At 36.1% G+C, this 16,747-nt stretch overlaps 2 protein-coding genes and 1 pseudogene across 3 annotated transcripts; all 3 read right to left on the minus strand.

Annotated features, from left to right (window-relative positions):
- Positions 1-303: 303 nt before the first annotated feature.
- si:ch211-117l17.5 (regulator of G-protein signaling 21) lies at positions 304-3,080 on the minus strand. Of its 2 annotated transcripts, none has more exons than XM_052591123.1 (5): positions 2,897-3,080; positions 2,702-2,761; positions 2,531-2,592; positions 2,242-2,408; positions 304-1,228 (listed from the first exon to the last, which is right to left on the minus strand). In XM_052591123.1, exons 1-5 carry the CDS (start codon positions 2,971-2,973, stop codon positions 1,040-1,042), a joined length of 555 nt encoding a protein of 184 aa, XP_052447083.1. In that variant the 5' UTR covers positions 2,974-3,080; the 3' UTR covers positions 304-1,039. The 2 variants fall into 2 exon arrangements, with proteins under 2 accessions (XP_052447083.1, XP_052447082.1); XM_052591122.1 differs by having other exon boundaries at positions 2,531-2,595; positions 2,897-3,079.
- A 3,938-nt stretch (positions 3,081-7,018) lies between these two features.
- Positions 7,019-10,816, minus strand: LOC127988380 (regulator of G-protein signaling 21-like; annotated as a pseudogene).
- Positions 10,817-11,510: 694 nt separating this feature from the next.
- LOC127988381 (platelet glycoprotein V) lies at positions 11,511-14,518 on the minus strand. Its single transcript, XM_052591124.1, has 2 exons — positions 14,425-14,518; positions 11,511-13,915 (listed from the first exon to the last, which is right to left on the minus strand). The coding sequence occupies exon 2, from the start codon at positions 13,904-13,906 to the stop codon at positions 12,008-12,010; it is 1,899 nt and encodes a 632-aa protein (XP_052447084.1). The 5' UTR covers positions 13,907-13,915; positions 14,425-14,518; the 3' UTR covers positions 11,511-12,007.
- Positions 14,519-16,747: the final 2,229 nt, after the last annotated feature.

Genomic DNA, 16,747 nt, shown 5'->3' on the forward strand with positions numbered 1-16,747 from the left:
GCAAAACTGTGCAAGACAAGACATTTCAGTGTTTATACACAATATATTGACACCTTATTGATTTTATTTTTATATTTATTATTAGGTGTTTATGTCTTTCCATAAGATTTAGATATCAAAAACTTAAGGGAAAGTGGAGGTTTCTGGCAAAGGCTTAACATTTTAATGTGTTTACATTTTAATGGAAATAATATCGGATATTTATCGGTTATCGGATAGAATAGGCAAATCACGAATTGTCAAAAATATTTTTTGAATATTATGTTTGAAGCAAACCAAAGACAGAGAAAAACAAGTCAAAAGTTCAACAGTGTCTACTCTTTATTTTATTGTCCTCAAAAATAACAGTGGACAGAACAAAAGTCAACATCCAACCAGTGGCTGTAGCTAATAAATAAAAACATCATTATTTAAATTAAACTTTATAACATTACAAGTAATGCCTACAGTTTTTGTGTGTGGCACACATTCTACAACTGTTCTTATATTATATGGATTTTTATTTACTTTTCATTTCATTTAACTTGACCTCTCAAGTAGGTAATAAAGTCACACTTTCTTTCATTTTATACATCTGTGTGGCAATAACGCACCGATGTTGAAATAGGATATGTTAAGTTCCTCTCACAAAAGTGTCCAAACCAACTCAGCCAATAGGCTGGGGTAGCTTTTCGTTACTAAAGTCATTGCAGGACATGGTAAAGCAGTTCTTAAAGATCCTCTGGAAATGCCAGGAAAAAAAAAATAGTGTCGTGCCCACACTGTAGCTTCAGAAACCACCGGAAGGGCTTGAAGGAGCAGCGTCCTTATCTACACAGGAAGCACCTTCAGTTAAGAAGCACTCATGGCGCTTCAGTAACATGTTGGACGTTGATATCAATGGCGCGTTCCCAACCATCGCTCCATACTGTCTCCTTGTAGTCTCAGAGGTCTTTCGGGGTCTGATCCACATGGCGGGGGGCGCAAGCCTTGGGGTTGCGGTCCTGCACACAAGACCAGACCGTTCCAGTTTTAGCTTTGGTGTGATATATCCATAGAGTCATGTTTGAGCATTATCTGTAGCGAGGGACTCGAGAAGGGTCTTGTACATCTCAGACCGTAGAAATCTGGGGTAAGAGTCGCGTTCCATCAGTCCATAAACGATCTTTTGAGCCTCATCGAAACACTGCGGCGTCGGACTCCTCACTTTCCTCTTGATTTCCTCCCGTGTCTGATAGTCAATGTTTATCTACAATGCAAATAAGAGCCATTGACACAGTGTCTACACTGGAAGTGACCGATTGTTAGACGGACTGTCAATATAATGAGAAATTACGTGGGAAAGATGTAATTGCGGGAAAATAATAGAGACAAAAGTATAAACAACGCAACATTTAGGTGTTCAGAAGCCATAGTTTGTGCTTCTGTGTGAAGAGGCCAGTATCAGATAATATTTTGCTAATTCATTTATTTCACAATCAAACGTTATTCCTCCATTTATATATCTGTTTAAGATCTGCCGTGGCCATTTCCAGGGGTCAGGCTTCTCTGCTGGGGCCCCTGACAGTTAGTGGCCCCACGAAAATAACACTAGAGGCCCTGTAATCTGTTATTATATTATATTATATTATATTTACATACAAAGGCAATATAAATAAATATATCATAAATTATTATATTATATTATATTACTCCTGTATAAACATACAAATGTACTTATTTTGAATTAACATATTATATTGTGTATACACATCGACTTGATGATAATTATGTTACATTAACACTGTATATTCATACAGATTCAGTACAAATGTACTTATAATGATGGACTATTATTATTTTTATTATATTATATTTTTATTAGATTATTTATGGTAAATAATTGTTAATAATTAATAATTTTATATTACATTGTATTGCTTATATATATATATATATATATATATATATATATATATATATATATATATATATATATATATATATATATATATAATTATTACATACGATACTTGTTTTCATTTATCATATTTTTTATAATTTTAAAAAAAATTATATTGTATTATATTGCTACTGTGTATACATGGTTAGATGATGTAGCGTTTTTGAACAGAAACTGTCTTAAGTTGTTTAAATATAAAACGTACACAATTCTTGTCATACAAATGGAGAAAACAGAAGCTTAACAAGACACGACAGACACTTCTAGCGTAGCCTGATTGATTTGTATAGCGACAGGGCGTCATGTGGTGTGTCCTGTACCTCCTTCGGAGATTCTGCTTCGACGAATTGCTCGAAGATTTTCCTCGCCTTCGAGCTCATCTTATAGGACGACGTTATCTTCTTGTAGTCCTCACACGTCAACCAGAATTCGATGTTCTCGTCGCTGAACTCCGATTTCAGAAAGGTGCGGAATGTGGCCAGTCCATCTGGAGGAACGCGAATGCGTCAAAACACACGAATGTAAACCAGCACCTCTTTCATGTACTCATGTTTTAGTTTTCTCTAGTCTCAGCAAACCAATGCCAAGAATCGCTTCGAAAAGACTTACATTTGGAACCAAGGAGTCGCTCCAGAGACTGGGACCATTGTTGGGTGTCTTCTAAACTTAGCCTGCTGGGATCAGACGGGTTTGATTAGTTGACCGTAACTGGATTAGAAGCAATAGTGTGTGAACTATTTTGGACCTGGTGTCCTCATACGTGTGCCGCTTTTTCCTTACCTCTCAGGAGCAGATGAACTGGTGAACACACACTTTATTCGGCACATGAGGTTCTTTCCTCTACGGAGAGAAAGTGAGCTTTGTTGGCTGCATTTTACGCTTCACACATGCAAACCTACTCTAAAGCATGCTGGGACTCACAATACATTCCCCTGAGCTGATAGTGGAGTGCAAATGCCTGAAGATCACACTTACAAGGTCTCGTTTCTCCTGCAGTCGTCTCTGTCCATGTTGAAATGTGTTGGGAGAGGCTGTGGGGTTAGGCCAGGCATGGTAGGGCGAGGGCTTATTGCCCAGGAATCCACAGCCGTGCGCTCCTGCTAGTGATCATGCTGCACTTGGTGCTCGACAGGTTTCCCTTCTGCGTATCCGGCTCTGCTTTTTATGCCCTATGAGGGTTGCTAAGGGCTCGTGTCACAAAGAGGAAGCCCCATCGAACCCTCCCCCTCCTCCCTGGCCGCTCGTGTGCGAAAAGCATAGCCCGTTTCTCCATATTTTAGAGATGTAAATGCACATGTAGTGTGCCTTGCTAAAATAGCTGATAAGCAAATGACGGCTTTGCATGTTTTGGGTTTTTCAGTAATCTACAGACGTAAACAGGGCCAAACTGTAATGGGGCATGGATGGAAATAAGAGTCAAATGAGTTGGTTAGGCCATTTCATCACTCTTTGTTTTCTGTTTTATTAGCATTGAAGGAGTTACACAAAGGAATCCTTTTTGTAAAAGCGAGTAGCTAGCAGCGAAAAGAGTTGTACTGCCTGACGTCAGTGCTGATGTCCTGCAAGGGCTTTGGTGTCTCCAGTCACCTGCTCTTTAACCAGCATGCCTTTCAGAATAACCTGATGAAACTTCACAAGGAAAAGTATCACCGGAAACATTTCTTGAGGACAACAACAACTGAAGAAAACTGCTTAGCCTGTTCATATTTCTTAAACTTTTGTTTGTCAAATAAAAGTCATGCAATGCAACAGAGTTGGATCATAGACCCTCATTTTTATGAATTAATTGATAATATTTGTTTAAAAAACATTTGTTGTTAAATCAAAGTCGTATGGTATGTAGTGTTCCTGTAGCTCAGTTGGCAGAGCATTGCGTTATCAAGCGTAAGGTTGTGGGTTCGATTCCCTGGGAACACATGATAGGTAAATATTGATAGCCTGAATGCACTGTAAGTTGCTTTGGATAAAAGCGTCTGCTAAATGCATACATTTAATTTAATTTAATATGGTACTACCAACATGCATCATAGTGAAGGTCAGTACGTATTAGAAAATATCTGATTAGATCAGGTTATAAAGTGTCATGTGGTGCAGCTCCACTAAATAAATCAATATTCTGAATATTCATCAAAAATGTTTTGCCTGTGAAAAACATTTTCACATGCAACTCCACAAAAACATAATGATACTTCTAATTTAGCAATTCATGATATTTGTAAAAAAAATAAATAAATACATTTTACATTGACAAATGTATTAATAACTTGTCAAATTAAAGTCATGTGGTGCAGCCAACATGCATGGAAATGCATATATTACAGACCCCTGAAGACTCTTGATCTGAATTTGATCTTTTTATGACAAGCCAAAATAAATTATTTCAGAATGTAAAATATAATGTGTCAACTTCACAAACACACACGTAAAGATGTATATGAATTACAAATTAATTAAAAAGATATACTTTAATTAAAAAAAAATCGTAAGACTGCTTATTGTTTTTTTAAAACAAATTGTTCAGAATATCAAAGTCATGTGGTGCAACCAACATGCATGAAAAAAAGCATATTTTATAAGACCCCTGCAGACCCCATGACTGTATTTAAAGGTCAATACCTCTCTGAAAATAGACCATTTGATATTTTATGACAGGACAATATTCCATCAGGTTGTAAAATGCAATTTGGTGCAGCTCAAATTTAAAAAGTTAATAAATAAAACAAAGTTTATATATAAAAATAAAATCAGGATATTTGTGTAAAGGTAGATTTTACATTGAAAAAAATATATGAAAAAAAGGCTAATTAATAATATTTTACAAGTTTGTGTAAGTCAAAACTTAATTTGCATTAACACTTAAAAGCTTAACATTAACTGTTTTGGAAAATAATGATTATGATGTGTTACACCACATGACAGTTTCAGAGTAATCAAAATAAAACGCTACTTGGAAATTGTACTAATGTTTTCTACTCATGTCTGAAACCGACATGAGTAAAAAGGTACAGTTCTAAGAACTTGGCATATGCATTTTACTAGAAAAAGTCAAAACAGTTGTCACTCATTGTCATTGTCACTCCATGAACCCTTTAAATTGAAATGTTTTGAGTGTTTTATGTGTATTAATCCATAGTAAGTGCACTTTGGGTTTTGTCTCCATGAGTTTATTTAAAAAATGGATATAGGCAGTCAAGCGTTCACTTTTGACACCATGTGTTAGTTCCAGTGTGTGTAGACATCCTCAAAGTCACCTGATCGCCGCTTTATCTCATTCTGTAACTCTGTCAGTTTCTCCATTGTACGCAATTGAGCAATTTTGTACCTCGGGCAATGTCAGTGCCTCATAGCATTACTCATTTCCTTTAGCTACCATGGTGACTGTGTATTTGGCAGCAGATGATGGGCAGATTGTGTGAGAGATTGGTCATTGCGTTCATCCGCAGGCTGAAACTGGGTAACTTAAAGATTGGTGAAGCGTCTCATCAATAATTGGCGCATCCGTTGTACAGTTGCATGATGGGTGCTTACTTTTAACGGTCGCCTTTGTAAATTCATTTCCTTATGTCTGTATTACCACATGATTTCACATCAACCTCACTTCTGAGTGACAACATATGTGTTGCGTTGAGACGGAATAATCAAACATGACATGCATGGGAAAAATGTAAATAATGTATGATTGAATCAGTTGTACTGTATGTGCGCTGTGTTTTATTAAAAGCCACTGGTCCCTCTGCAGCAAAAAACATGTCCAAAAATGCATTTACTTACCTATATATATAAAAAAACTAATGATGTAGTTCCAGTGGTCCAAAAACAATGGCGTCTTTATTATAGAAAGACCTAACCCCAAAAAGGACATACTCCGAGGGAGATCTTGCATGCATCAAAGGTCTGTTGACATTCGCTGTGTTGAAAGAATTTGAGGTTAATCAAACATAGCTATTCTTAGACACTCTGGATTGCCTTTTTAAGCTACGAATCTTAATAAGTCAGTCATTGTGACAGTGGGGTCAAGCGCCGACATGGATTATTATTGTATTTTATGGCAATGTCTCTCACTTAAGGCACGTCTCTGCTTCAATCAGCTCGGGTCGGATATGTGACCAAAACAGAGTTCCTCACAGACTGTGGACAACTGGCTTTTCAGAGCTGGTTTTCTGCTCTTAATCAGTCATTGTCCACAGACTTTCTAAGTAAAGCTCATCTGCGGCTCACATTATGTTTGTGTGTTGTTACCATAAAGATGGCATGATGGAAATATTGAACATCCTGGGAAATTTATTTGTAATTATATATATATATATATATATATATATATATATATATATATATATATATATATATATATATATATATGTATATGTGTGTGTGTGTGTGTGTGTGTGTGTGTGTGTGTGTGATTAAAGTTTATATTTATATGTATAACTTAATATTTAGAAATAAATAAGGCATTTTGGTTTTCTCCTAGTCAGCTGTGAGATTAAATGTAGAACAAATGAAGATGTCTGTTAGAGCTGTTGCTTAACGAACTTTTGAGGTAGCTGAAAAGGAAGACAGATACTTTTTTTTTTTTTTTGAAAAAATTAAATTTGGACTGCATTTTTCTCATTAGATTTCTGATTAAAATTTTAATTTGAACAGAAATATAGATTAAGGTTTTGCATCAACCCTGTTACCGTCACGTTTTCCACTTTGGTCATAAACATTTCATCAATTAGATATTCCTTGGAATTGTCATAAACACAAAGAAAAATAGATAAAAGAAAAAATAGGAAAATAGTGAATGAATAGAAAAATACAGCAATTTGTGTATATATAAAGTCGACATTATGCGTCAACCCTGTTACCGTAATATTTTCCCTGTTTTATTAATGAACTATTATAAAAATGTCAGTACATTTTCTTAAAGAAAAAACCCAGCTCTTTATATATGTATATATAGTTGACTTTAGGTTATGCGTCAACCCTGTTACCATCATATTTTCCATTTTTGTAATAAAATATTTGATTAGTAAAAAAAAAAAAAATATATAAATAGGAATTTTTTTTTTTTTTACAAACTCCTCGTGTGTTTGCACACACACCTGGCGAATAAAGCTAATATTTGTGGAAATAACAGCATTAAAATGTCTTTTTAATGAGATGTTTCATGTTCTCAAACCTGTAAATGTCAACCCTGTTACCTTTCAAGTAGAGTATTATTTATTCATTTAGTTAGTTATATAAATTTTTTAAGTTAAATGAATGTTTCAATGCTGTAACTTGGCCTATGTAGTCTCTTATAAAATATAATGTTATAATAGTTATTTTTTTTAATTTGCAAAACGCCGTTGATGCCAACTTACAGTTTATTTTGAGGTCCCACAATCAATTTCTCAACACTTAAACACACGTGTCTGATAAAATCTAACAGAAATCTACTTTTTTAAGACCAACATTTAGAAAAGTCACTTATTTCACAGAACGGTCCAGCCCATCTCTCAAAATAACAGTGGAAACAATTTAATGTACCTTCATTCTTGATCATTTCCTGTAACGTTGACACTTTTATTTTTCTCATTCATCTTATCATGCAAACCAATGAAGCTGAGCCTTTGCACACCACATACTTTCTGTTCTCCTCTGTCATTTCCTCTAAACCATGTGCATATGTCCTCTTTCTGTGCGCCGGCTCATTAAGAAACATTTTTTTTTTTTTTTCAGTGAATTGGTTGTCATTGGTCTACACTGGGTTCCTGGCGGCGTTCCTCAAGTTCTGGGCAGGAATCTTTCTCCATAAGTTTGTTTATATGCATGTCTGCTTCATCAAAACAAGTGAGGTCAGGCTTCAACCAAGATCTCTTGATCTTCTCACGAGTGTGATGGTCAATGTTGACCTGCAAAACTGTAACCTTTACATCAATGAGAGATAGCTGAAAAATATTTCACATTATCATTTCAATGGTGTTTAGTTTGTTAAGCAAATGGCAAATGCAAAAATCCTGGTTTGTTTTTCTTTTGAACCATTATTAATGCTTTTTGAAATGTCATCTTAGTTCATTTGCGACTTGCAAGTGCACATTTATTATTGGACTTTTTGTTTACCAGCCCAAATACTCTACACCCCCCCCCCCCCATCCACCACCCACATATTAATAAACATTACTATGATGCAATGGCATTTCTGTGTATTGCAATTTACTGTAGCTGTTCAGAAAGGCCCAACTCTATTTAATGTTTTACTGAACGCACATACTGATCTCTTTTTGAGCCATGGGATGGAGAAACTCTTTATAGATATCTGCAGCTTTGTTAGAGAGTTTGCCAGATGAAGTCATCTGCTTCTATTCCCTGCAGGCAAGGCAGAATTCAATGTTCTCTGCACTAAACCCAGACTGGAGAAATAAATGAAAGGCGTCCATGTAGTCTGTTTGCAAAAGAATAAAGTTTTTATACACTAAAATGAAACACAAATTATATAAAGGTGACTGGTAGTTGAAACAACCTCTGTTTTCGAGCAGAACAGATAGCTTTGGCTCATGGTCTTGTAGTCTTAAGAAAAAAAGAGGAAATTAGAATGAAAAAAAATAGCACTTAAAATACACCACCCATAGTCATATAAAATATTTTTAAGTACTTTTGATCAGGGCCGTGCACAGACCTTTTGAGGGGCATGTGCTGAAACTGAAAAAGGGCACCACCCCCCCCCCTTTTTTTATATCAAGATTATTTAGTAAGCCTGCATAAAAGGAAGAAATGGTCACATCTTCATGACAAATTCAATAACACAAAATAATAGTCTCAAAAGCTTTAGATTTATTCACGATTAATAATAATAATAATAATAATAATATTAGATAATTAGATAATATAGATAAACAGGGTTTTAAGGGCTTCTTTAAACCTAATACAACAGCAACCTTCTGTGAGCCATGTATCTGGCAAAAATGTGATACTGTGGTGGACCAGGGATGTTGGTCTCTTAAAGGTCTCTTATTCACCTAAACTTTCCCTAAAATAAGCCAGCAATGAAAAAATAAATAAAAATAGTGTGAAAAGTACAGTTGCAGTGAAAAGCATTTCTGAAGGATCACGTGACACTGAAGAGTACTGATGTAATGATGCTGAAAATTCAGCTTTGATCACAAAAATAAATTACATTTTAAAATATTCAAATAGAAAACAGTTATTTAAAATTGTAAAAATATTACACAATATTACTGATTTTGCTGTATTTTCGATCAAATAAATGAAGCCTTGGAAAGAATCATGAATTACATTCTGCATGATAAAATATAAAGATTTCAGTGATCTTCTGTAATTTTTTTTTTTAGTTACTACTACATTACTGTAGTAAAACCATGTTTTACAACATTTTATAAAGAGAGTATACAGAGAGTATACCATAACATGATTAGCCTAAATGTTAATAAATTAAGTCTATCAGCAATCATGAATCAAAGAAGAAATTTCTTAGAAATATATGTTATCTAGGTGACGAGGATCACTCGTCGCTGTGTAAGTTCCAGTACGAAACAGCGCGGGGGCGCACCTGTTATGATTTTCCGATGGTAAAAACAAATTATATGTTGTTGTATTACTTATCAATATATCGTTTTTGACCAGCGAATGTGTGCAAATGTGATTTTTTTTTTCTGTCCGTCATTAAAACGGCGACGGCGCCTGCCGCTGCGGGCATCAAATTACATTTTTCATCTAGGTTACAAACTAGTTTTTGTAGCTATATAGACGGAGCGCTCAGTTTTTCCTGTGGTAAAATGCATTTGGCCAAATTAGCATTTTATAAAAGATGAAATGCAACTGTATGCACAGGCTATGTTGGCTATGACAGATGGCAAATGCTTGCCCTCTCTCTCAGGCGACGTCCCACATGTCTCAGTCAGTGAGTCAGTCAGACATCAAATAAATAAAATATGAGCCTTTATAGACAGTGTTTAGTATTACTTATTCAAACAACAAGATATTTATTTACCCTTCGCAAAACTTCGTTCAGCTCAGCTGTTGTCTAGCTACTGTGCGGCTGCTGTGGAACTTCAGTTGATTCAATGAATATAGAGGGGGCGGAGTTATCAGCTTACTGACCGCTTGAGGATCAAATAAGATTTACACAAGCTCGTTTTAAGAACTTTCATTTGGTAAAACAGACAGACAGACGTAAAGGGTGACCAATAGCATTGATAAAAAAAAAAAAACACCACCAAAAAAAGGGCACTTCGGAGTGTAAGGGCAAAAAGGGCATGTGCTCTGCACAGGTTGAGCCCTACCTGTGCACGTGCCTGCTTTTGATCATTTTAAATTGAAATGATGTGTGTGTGAGTGACATGCTATAATATTTTAAAATATATATATAATTTTAACCCATCTTTTTCAAATTATTTTACGAAGACTATATGGGCATTTATGTTTGAACTTTGTCTGTTGTCACTCTAGTAAAGGCAAAAAAAATGTATCTGGCCAAAGTCTGGCCTTAAAATTGACAGCTAATGCATCTAGTGCCCATAGACTGATGATTTCATTATTGCTGAAATGATTCTACACATGTATATAAGAATTTAAAACTTGCTGATAATGAGAGTCTTCAGTAGTTTTCTTAATCAATACACACCGGATATTGGTTTTCTGTTTTTGTTTTCCCGCTCAACAGAACATCTATGAAATAAAAAATAAACACTTCAATAAATATTCATCTTTTGGTCAGTTCGAGAAGTTTATATGCAGAGAGATTTTAATTTACGTTTTCGGTTGTTTATTTGTTCCGATTGAGGTCCTTGAACTCTCTCTTCGAGAAAAGCATTGTAGGCATCGTGGGGTGGCGGGAATTTTCAAAGACGCGAAACATCCTGTTAATGTTGTAATGGAGATGTTCAGGATTGCACGCTTCACTGGCGGTCGGATGGACCGCACCCACAGACGAGCACACAGCCTATGGGTGAATACTTTCTTTGAGTTTGGAGTCACACCAGACATCAGGCGTAGACTAGTGTTAGTCATGTGGGAGTGGGAAGAATTTGATAACAGTGCTTGGTACATTTTTGCTGTGTAAGGTAAACTATGGCGAAATAGTAATATACAAACGTGAGTTTAGCCACATCTCTTCATTGGGTGGGTCGATGTTGATCTCATAACATACTTAAAAGTGGGATTTTTGTGCCTCTAGTGTCACTAAAAAGAATCGCAACAATATAGCCTACTTAGTTTTTTTTTATATTTTAACTTCCCAAAATACACACTTTATGCTTTCCCTAGTAGCCTACTAATTATAATAGACTATCTATACTTATCTAAATAAAAATAATTTTAAGTTTGATATTGTGTATATTTACTAAATATCTGCAGTTTGAATATCCTAATTTAACAATAATTTTTATATGCTTTAAATATATTTTATATCATCAAAACATAGTATGATATAATAAATAAGTTATTTAAATGAACAAACAATAAATATAATAATTATAACTAAAATAAAATAAAAATTTTCTTGAGAAAATAATTATGGTGGTATGGTGTAAATATGTTCATATGAATATTCTGCCCTATAAATCCTGCACTATATTGTCTAACCACCAGATGGCAAAGAAACCACTCTCAATGAACAGAAATATTTTATTTTGGTCTTACACTTTGCAAACAACCACCAAGGGTGTTGTCCATATCAGTTTTGTGAATGTAAAGCACTGGAATGTGGAAATTGCAGAAAGGAAAATTTAAAACAAAATATGAAAGAAGAAATGAATGCTTACAAAAACAATTATGTACATTTGGAGGCTTGTCACATAAGTTGAGCTGAACATCATTTGTAATGAAATGCGTTGCATAAAATGAGAAAAATGCAAGACAGATGCTTTTGATTAGTGGTCTCAGGATTTTATATTCCTCCTAAATATATATAAAATTCAATTTATACTAGCAAATGCTTTTATCCATAGCGACTTACAATATATTCGGGCTAACATGTGTTGCCTGGGAATTGAACCCACAACCTTTTGCACTGTGTCACCACTGAGCCAAAGGGAACACTAATGTATATCAAATCAAATAGCAATTTGCTAACTGAAGAAGTTTTAAGAGTTTTTTTCTTCTTCACTCTTTCAATCTTCTAGTCACTATTCTCTGATTTTCTCCCATTGCGACTTCTCCTGAAAGCAAAATCATCTTATGAAGCCGATACAAAGCATACAAGGTGACCACAATCAGGACTACGCCACTGACCAAGAGAACAATGTACAAAGCCATCATGAATCCACTGTAGGGACCCGTTGACGGGACAGTCCACAGGTACACCCAGCCATTGAAATGATTGTTGTGCACAATTTCAGGTCCGTTATCCAACACGATTGTATCGTAGAACGCCAGATCGTTGTCGTTACCATTGCCTTGTTTCACATAAATATGATCAGGTGTTGGAGAAAGTAGAGAGGCGTCTGTTGGAAAAGTAGTTGCAGTTGTAGTTGCATTCGCTGCATTTGTTGCCGTTGTGCTTGTAGTAGCTGTAGATGTTTGCATAGTTGTTGTCGTTGGAGCCCCAGTCGTAATGGTACTTGTAGCTATAAATGTGGTCTGGAAAACACCACAGTGGAGTTCCTCGTAAGTGAGCGTTTGCAGCGGATGGTTTTCTAAGCGGGACGGTTCATAGCACGATACTTCTTTGTCCAAGTCACTGATTAGTTCAGGGTTTTCGCGAATCCATTCGGCAATATCCATGATGCTACAATCGCACTTCCATTTGTTGCCGCTAAGAGAGAGATCTTTTAGCGCCATCGCGTGTAAAAAAACATCTCCGGGGAGATACCTCAGATGGTTGTTGTTCAGGTCTAGTTTTTCTAGACTTGAGGTGTTGCGAAAGATTGCAGATGGGAGCGACTCAAGCTTGTTCCCATTAAGCATCAGACCTTGAAGGCTGATCAAGTTTGAGAAGAGCTCCGGGTCTAGTTCCTGAAGGTTGTTGTACTTCAGGGACAGTTTCGTCAGTTTGGGCAGACAACAGAAGAGGTTCTTTGGGAGGGAGGTCAACTTGTTGTTGAAGTGTAAATTGAGAGTCACTAGATTGGTCATGTTTGCAAAAAGGTTCCATGGGACAGTGGATAGATTGGTTTCGTAAAGGTACAGCTCCTTGAGCCTTGGCATGTGTCCCATTAGTTGGTAGGGTAGAGATGTCAAGGGGTTCTTGTAGATGGTAAGCTTCATCAAGTTGGGCAAGTAGTAGAAGCTCTCAGCTGGAATATACCGGAGTTGGTTTGTAGAGATTGAAAGGGTGGACAGGGATGGCAAGGGCCAGAAAAGACGTGGAGGAATCTCTCGGATCTTGTTCTTGTATAGCATGAGCATCAACAGGTTGCTTAGATGGTCAAAGGAACCACTTTCAAGAGTCTCCAACTGGTTGGATGAGAGCACCAAATATCTGAGTTGCAAAAGATTGTGGAAGAGGGTCCTCGGGAGGTTCCTCAGTTGGTTATCAGCTAAGTTTAAGGAATTCAGCTTGGTCAAACCCTGGAAGACGTTGGCGTCCAGCCGGGAGATGCGGTTCTTGCTCAGATTTAGTTCAGTTAGGTTGACCATCGCCTCAAAGAGATCTGAACTAATGGAAGTTATTCGGTTATCATCTAGCTGCAGTTGCTCCAAGCTCCTCTGCTCACTAAACACCTTTGGTGGGAAGACAGAGAGCGCGTTCGATGAGAGCTTGATGGACCGAAGCTGTGGCGCACCGTGGAAGGCTTCTGGTTGGATGGTGTCAAGAGGGCTGTTCGTGATCATTAGTCGTTGCAGAAGAGAGAACGGCTGGAAACTTCGGTCTTTGAGGATCTTTATGTTTGTGACATTTAGCATGAGTTGGAAGGTTGTTATTGGGTCGAGAGGAGGAACGTCGGTGATGTCCCCTGTGCATATTACAGAACCCCTAATGTCACAAAAACACCGATTGGGACAACGAGCACCGAGGGCGAATTGAGGCAGAAGATGAAGTAGAACAAACGTGAACCACATTTTCTCAACCTGGGGAACAAATATAGGCATAAGTCATTATAAGAGTCTTCTTCATTATTTAATTGATCTATTTTTTTTATTTTTTTTTATTTTAGGAAAATAAATTGCCCAGTGTACAATAAAAAAGATACAATTAAAAAAGACTATAAACTATTATAATTAAAGGGATAGTTTGCCCAAAAATGGTAACTTCCTCTCATGTTGTTCCAAACTTGTATGACCTTATTCTTTCTTTGTATTTTTTGTCCATTGAGTCCAAAAAAACATTGGACTCAGTGGACCAAATTATGTCAGTTTTTGTCCACTGGCTCCAAAACAACACTGGACCCAATTTACTGAATTATAAAGAGAGTAGTGGACACATTTTCCAAAATATGTTATTTTATGCTGCACAGAAGAGAGAATGTCACATAGGTTTGGATTGAAAAAAAAAATCTCATTTCAAGGTAAACTATTCCTAAAACAAGTTAGGGAAAAGTTACTAAAATAAATAAATGAAGTCGCAGTGTTAAACTTACCTCTCAGAGATACTGAAGAATGTCTGGCTAAAATGGGTGCATTCTGTTTTTAATAACCACACTTTGGAAATAGCTCTTCCCTTTTGACACTTATCATACTCTGCAGTGAAGCCCACAAGGAAGCCTGCATCCGTTGTGATGTTTTTTTGTTTGTTTTTTTTTTGTCTTTATTATGTGTACTTGTAGAAGTCATTGTCTTTCAACTTGCAATGTCTCTCTTTAAAAAAAAAAAAAAAATACTGAATGTTCAGTAATGCAGAGTGTGACATTGTTGATTGATTGATATATTGAAAAAAGCATATTTAAAATAAAATAACAATACTTGTTCCTTATTTTTGTTTGGACAATGTGCAATTTTGTTATTTTTAGCATTATTTTATGTCCATAATCCTCTGTCTTCATATGTCCACATGTGTTCTTAAAGGGACAGTTCACCCAAAAATGAAAAATCTGTCATTTTTGTTCCTCAGGTTGTTCCAAACATATATGTGTTTCCTTCTTCTATTGAAAACATAAGAACTGTAAGAATCTTGATGACCAATTAGTCAATGGCTACCCTCAGGTATATTATTTTGGTATGTGTGACATTTATAATGTTCAACAAAGTCTTAACACTAGAGGGAGACAAGAGCTTTTGAAAAGACTGTCTTTATAAATAAAGGCAGATGACAAGTTTTAGCTTATGTGAAATTATTTTGAAATTATTATAGTACAATTATGCATTCATATGTTTGATTAGAAACCCAAGATCCTTCAAAAATAGGGAAGGTTTTGCACAATAAGAGGATAGAGTAAACTCGATAAATTTCACTTGATTTTTTTTATTGAGATGCCATTGACATAAAATAGGTTTTTGTTATAAGAGTAAAGCCACATTATCATGACACATTATGAATACACATAATTCCATATCTGAAAAACAGTTCTGCTCGTCTGACACATCTTAAGGCATTAGATGATTTTGCAGATTTTCTTGCTCCCGGTTCTTCACCTCGACATCCTCAAACACAGTATTTCCAGAAACAGGCTAAAACGTAGAAAATTGTATAATTAAATCCGCATTCATGCAATTGACAAACATATCTGCTCATAAAAAAAGCAACACTCACCATCATCTCTTTTGCTGGTCATGGATCTCTCCTTTTCTATTGCGTTTGAAACCAGTTTTCTTTCTACATTTAGCTCTTCTTGCAGGGCCGCAAGCTGAAACAGCAAGCTGACAATTAGCTTTCATAATAATAGTTGGTTTATTTTTATTAATACATTTGTATATGAATATATTTCGTGTTTTATATATACAATGAAAATGAAAGATTAAATTGTATTTAAAGACAAAACTGAACCGAAATGAAACCTACCTCCTGCAGCTCTGGGATTTTTCTGGCCAGCTCGAGTTCTGATGTTCAAGAACAAGTGCAGGTTTGTGGATTATAAGATGCTTATTCATTTTACATTTGCTAAGAATAAGACCATATGTGCAACACATAAATAAAATGCATTTATTTACCTATCGCAACCTTTTCTTGCACAGGCAGGATGTTTTTCCGGAGCAGAAAAGCCAGGATCTGGTTCTGCACATCTGAATCATCCACCGAATCGAACACCTGGTTGACTATAAAAATGAAAAAATGCCATTCAGCACACAGTTAAAATACAACGAGACTGACTTTAATACAATCTAGAATTAAAAAAACAGTCATTTAGATCAAATTAGTGGCTTGGACTCACCTGGACTCGGAAGGCTTCTAGTATGAACGTTGAGAGCACCAATCAGAAGTAAAAAAGCGAGTCGTGGGAGAAGACGTCCTGAGGATAGTCTGTCCATGGCACTGAAGGGATGATCCTGGTGTGTGTTTGCTCCTGTCTGACCAAAGGCGCTTCTGCTGGAGGCTCTCATCAGACGGGATACTTTTAATCAGGACGTGAGGATGTGTCATCGCTGTAAATCAAAAGTGTGACGGAGTACCTTCTGTATTTTAAAAGAGGGTCTGTGACAGCTGGGACTGATGATCTGACGTGGTCTCATGGCCAGCGACCGGCAATCAATCAGTCAACGGCGGCGTGTGTCAGGACAAGAGTAAATCACTGGCAGAACTGGGTATCGTTCATAATGTCCCTGGCGTTCTTCTTTTAATTTAACTAAAAGTATATGTGAGTCAGTGCCTAGAATAACAAGAAACGGTATGATGAAGGATGTCAAATGAAGAATATAATGTCATTCTGGTGGCTTTTACATCTTATAGAGACTCTAGAAACCTATACACGGTGAGATCCATATAATTTACAAATGTATTGTGTTTAAATAGTTTTTTTTTTCTGTATC

Source organism: Carassius gibelio, chromosome B22, assembly GCF_023724105.1.
Source record: "Carassius gibelio isolate Cgi1373 ecotype wild population from Czech Republic chromosome B22, carGib1.2-hapl.c, whole genome shotgun sequence".
In the NCBI taxonomy this organism is placed as follows: Eukaryota; Metazoa; Chordata; class Actinopteri; order Cypriniformes; family Cyprinidae; genus Carassius; species Carassius gibelio.

Excerpts from the sequence above, each read along its gene's own strand:
- si:ch211-117l17.5 (XM_052591122.1), bottom strand. The coding sequence starts at position 2,973 with ATGCCTGGCCTAACCCCACAGCCTCTCCCAACACATTTCAACATGGAC. Across the intron at positions 2,596-2,701 it reads AGTTCATCTGCTCCTGAGAG|CAGGCTAAGTTTAGAAGACA; the intron begins GTAAGGAAAAAG and ends GTCTGATCCCAG. Across the intron at positions 1,229-2,241 it reads AAGCAGAATCTCCGAAGGAG|ATAAACATTGACTATCAGAC; the intron begins GTACAGGACACA and ends TTTGCATTGTAG.
- LOC127988381 (XM_052591124.1), bottom strand. The coding sequence starts at position 13,906 with ATGTGGTTCACGTTTGTTCTACTTCATCTTCTGCCTCAATTCGCCCTC.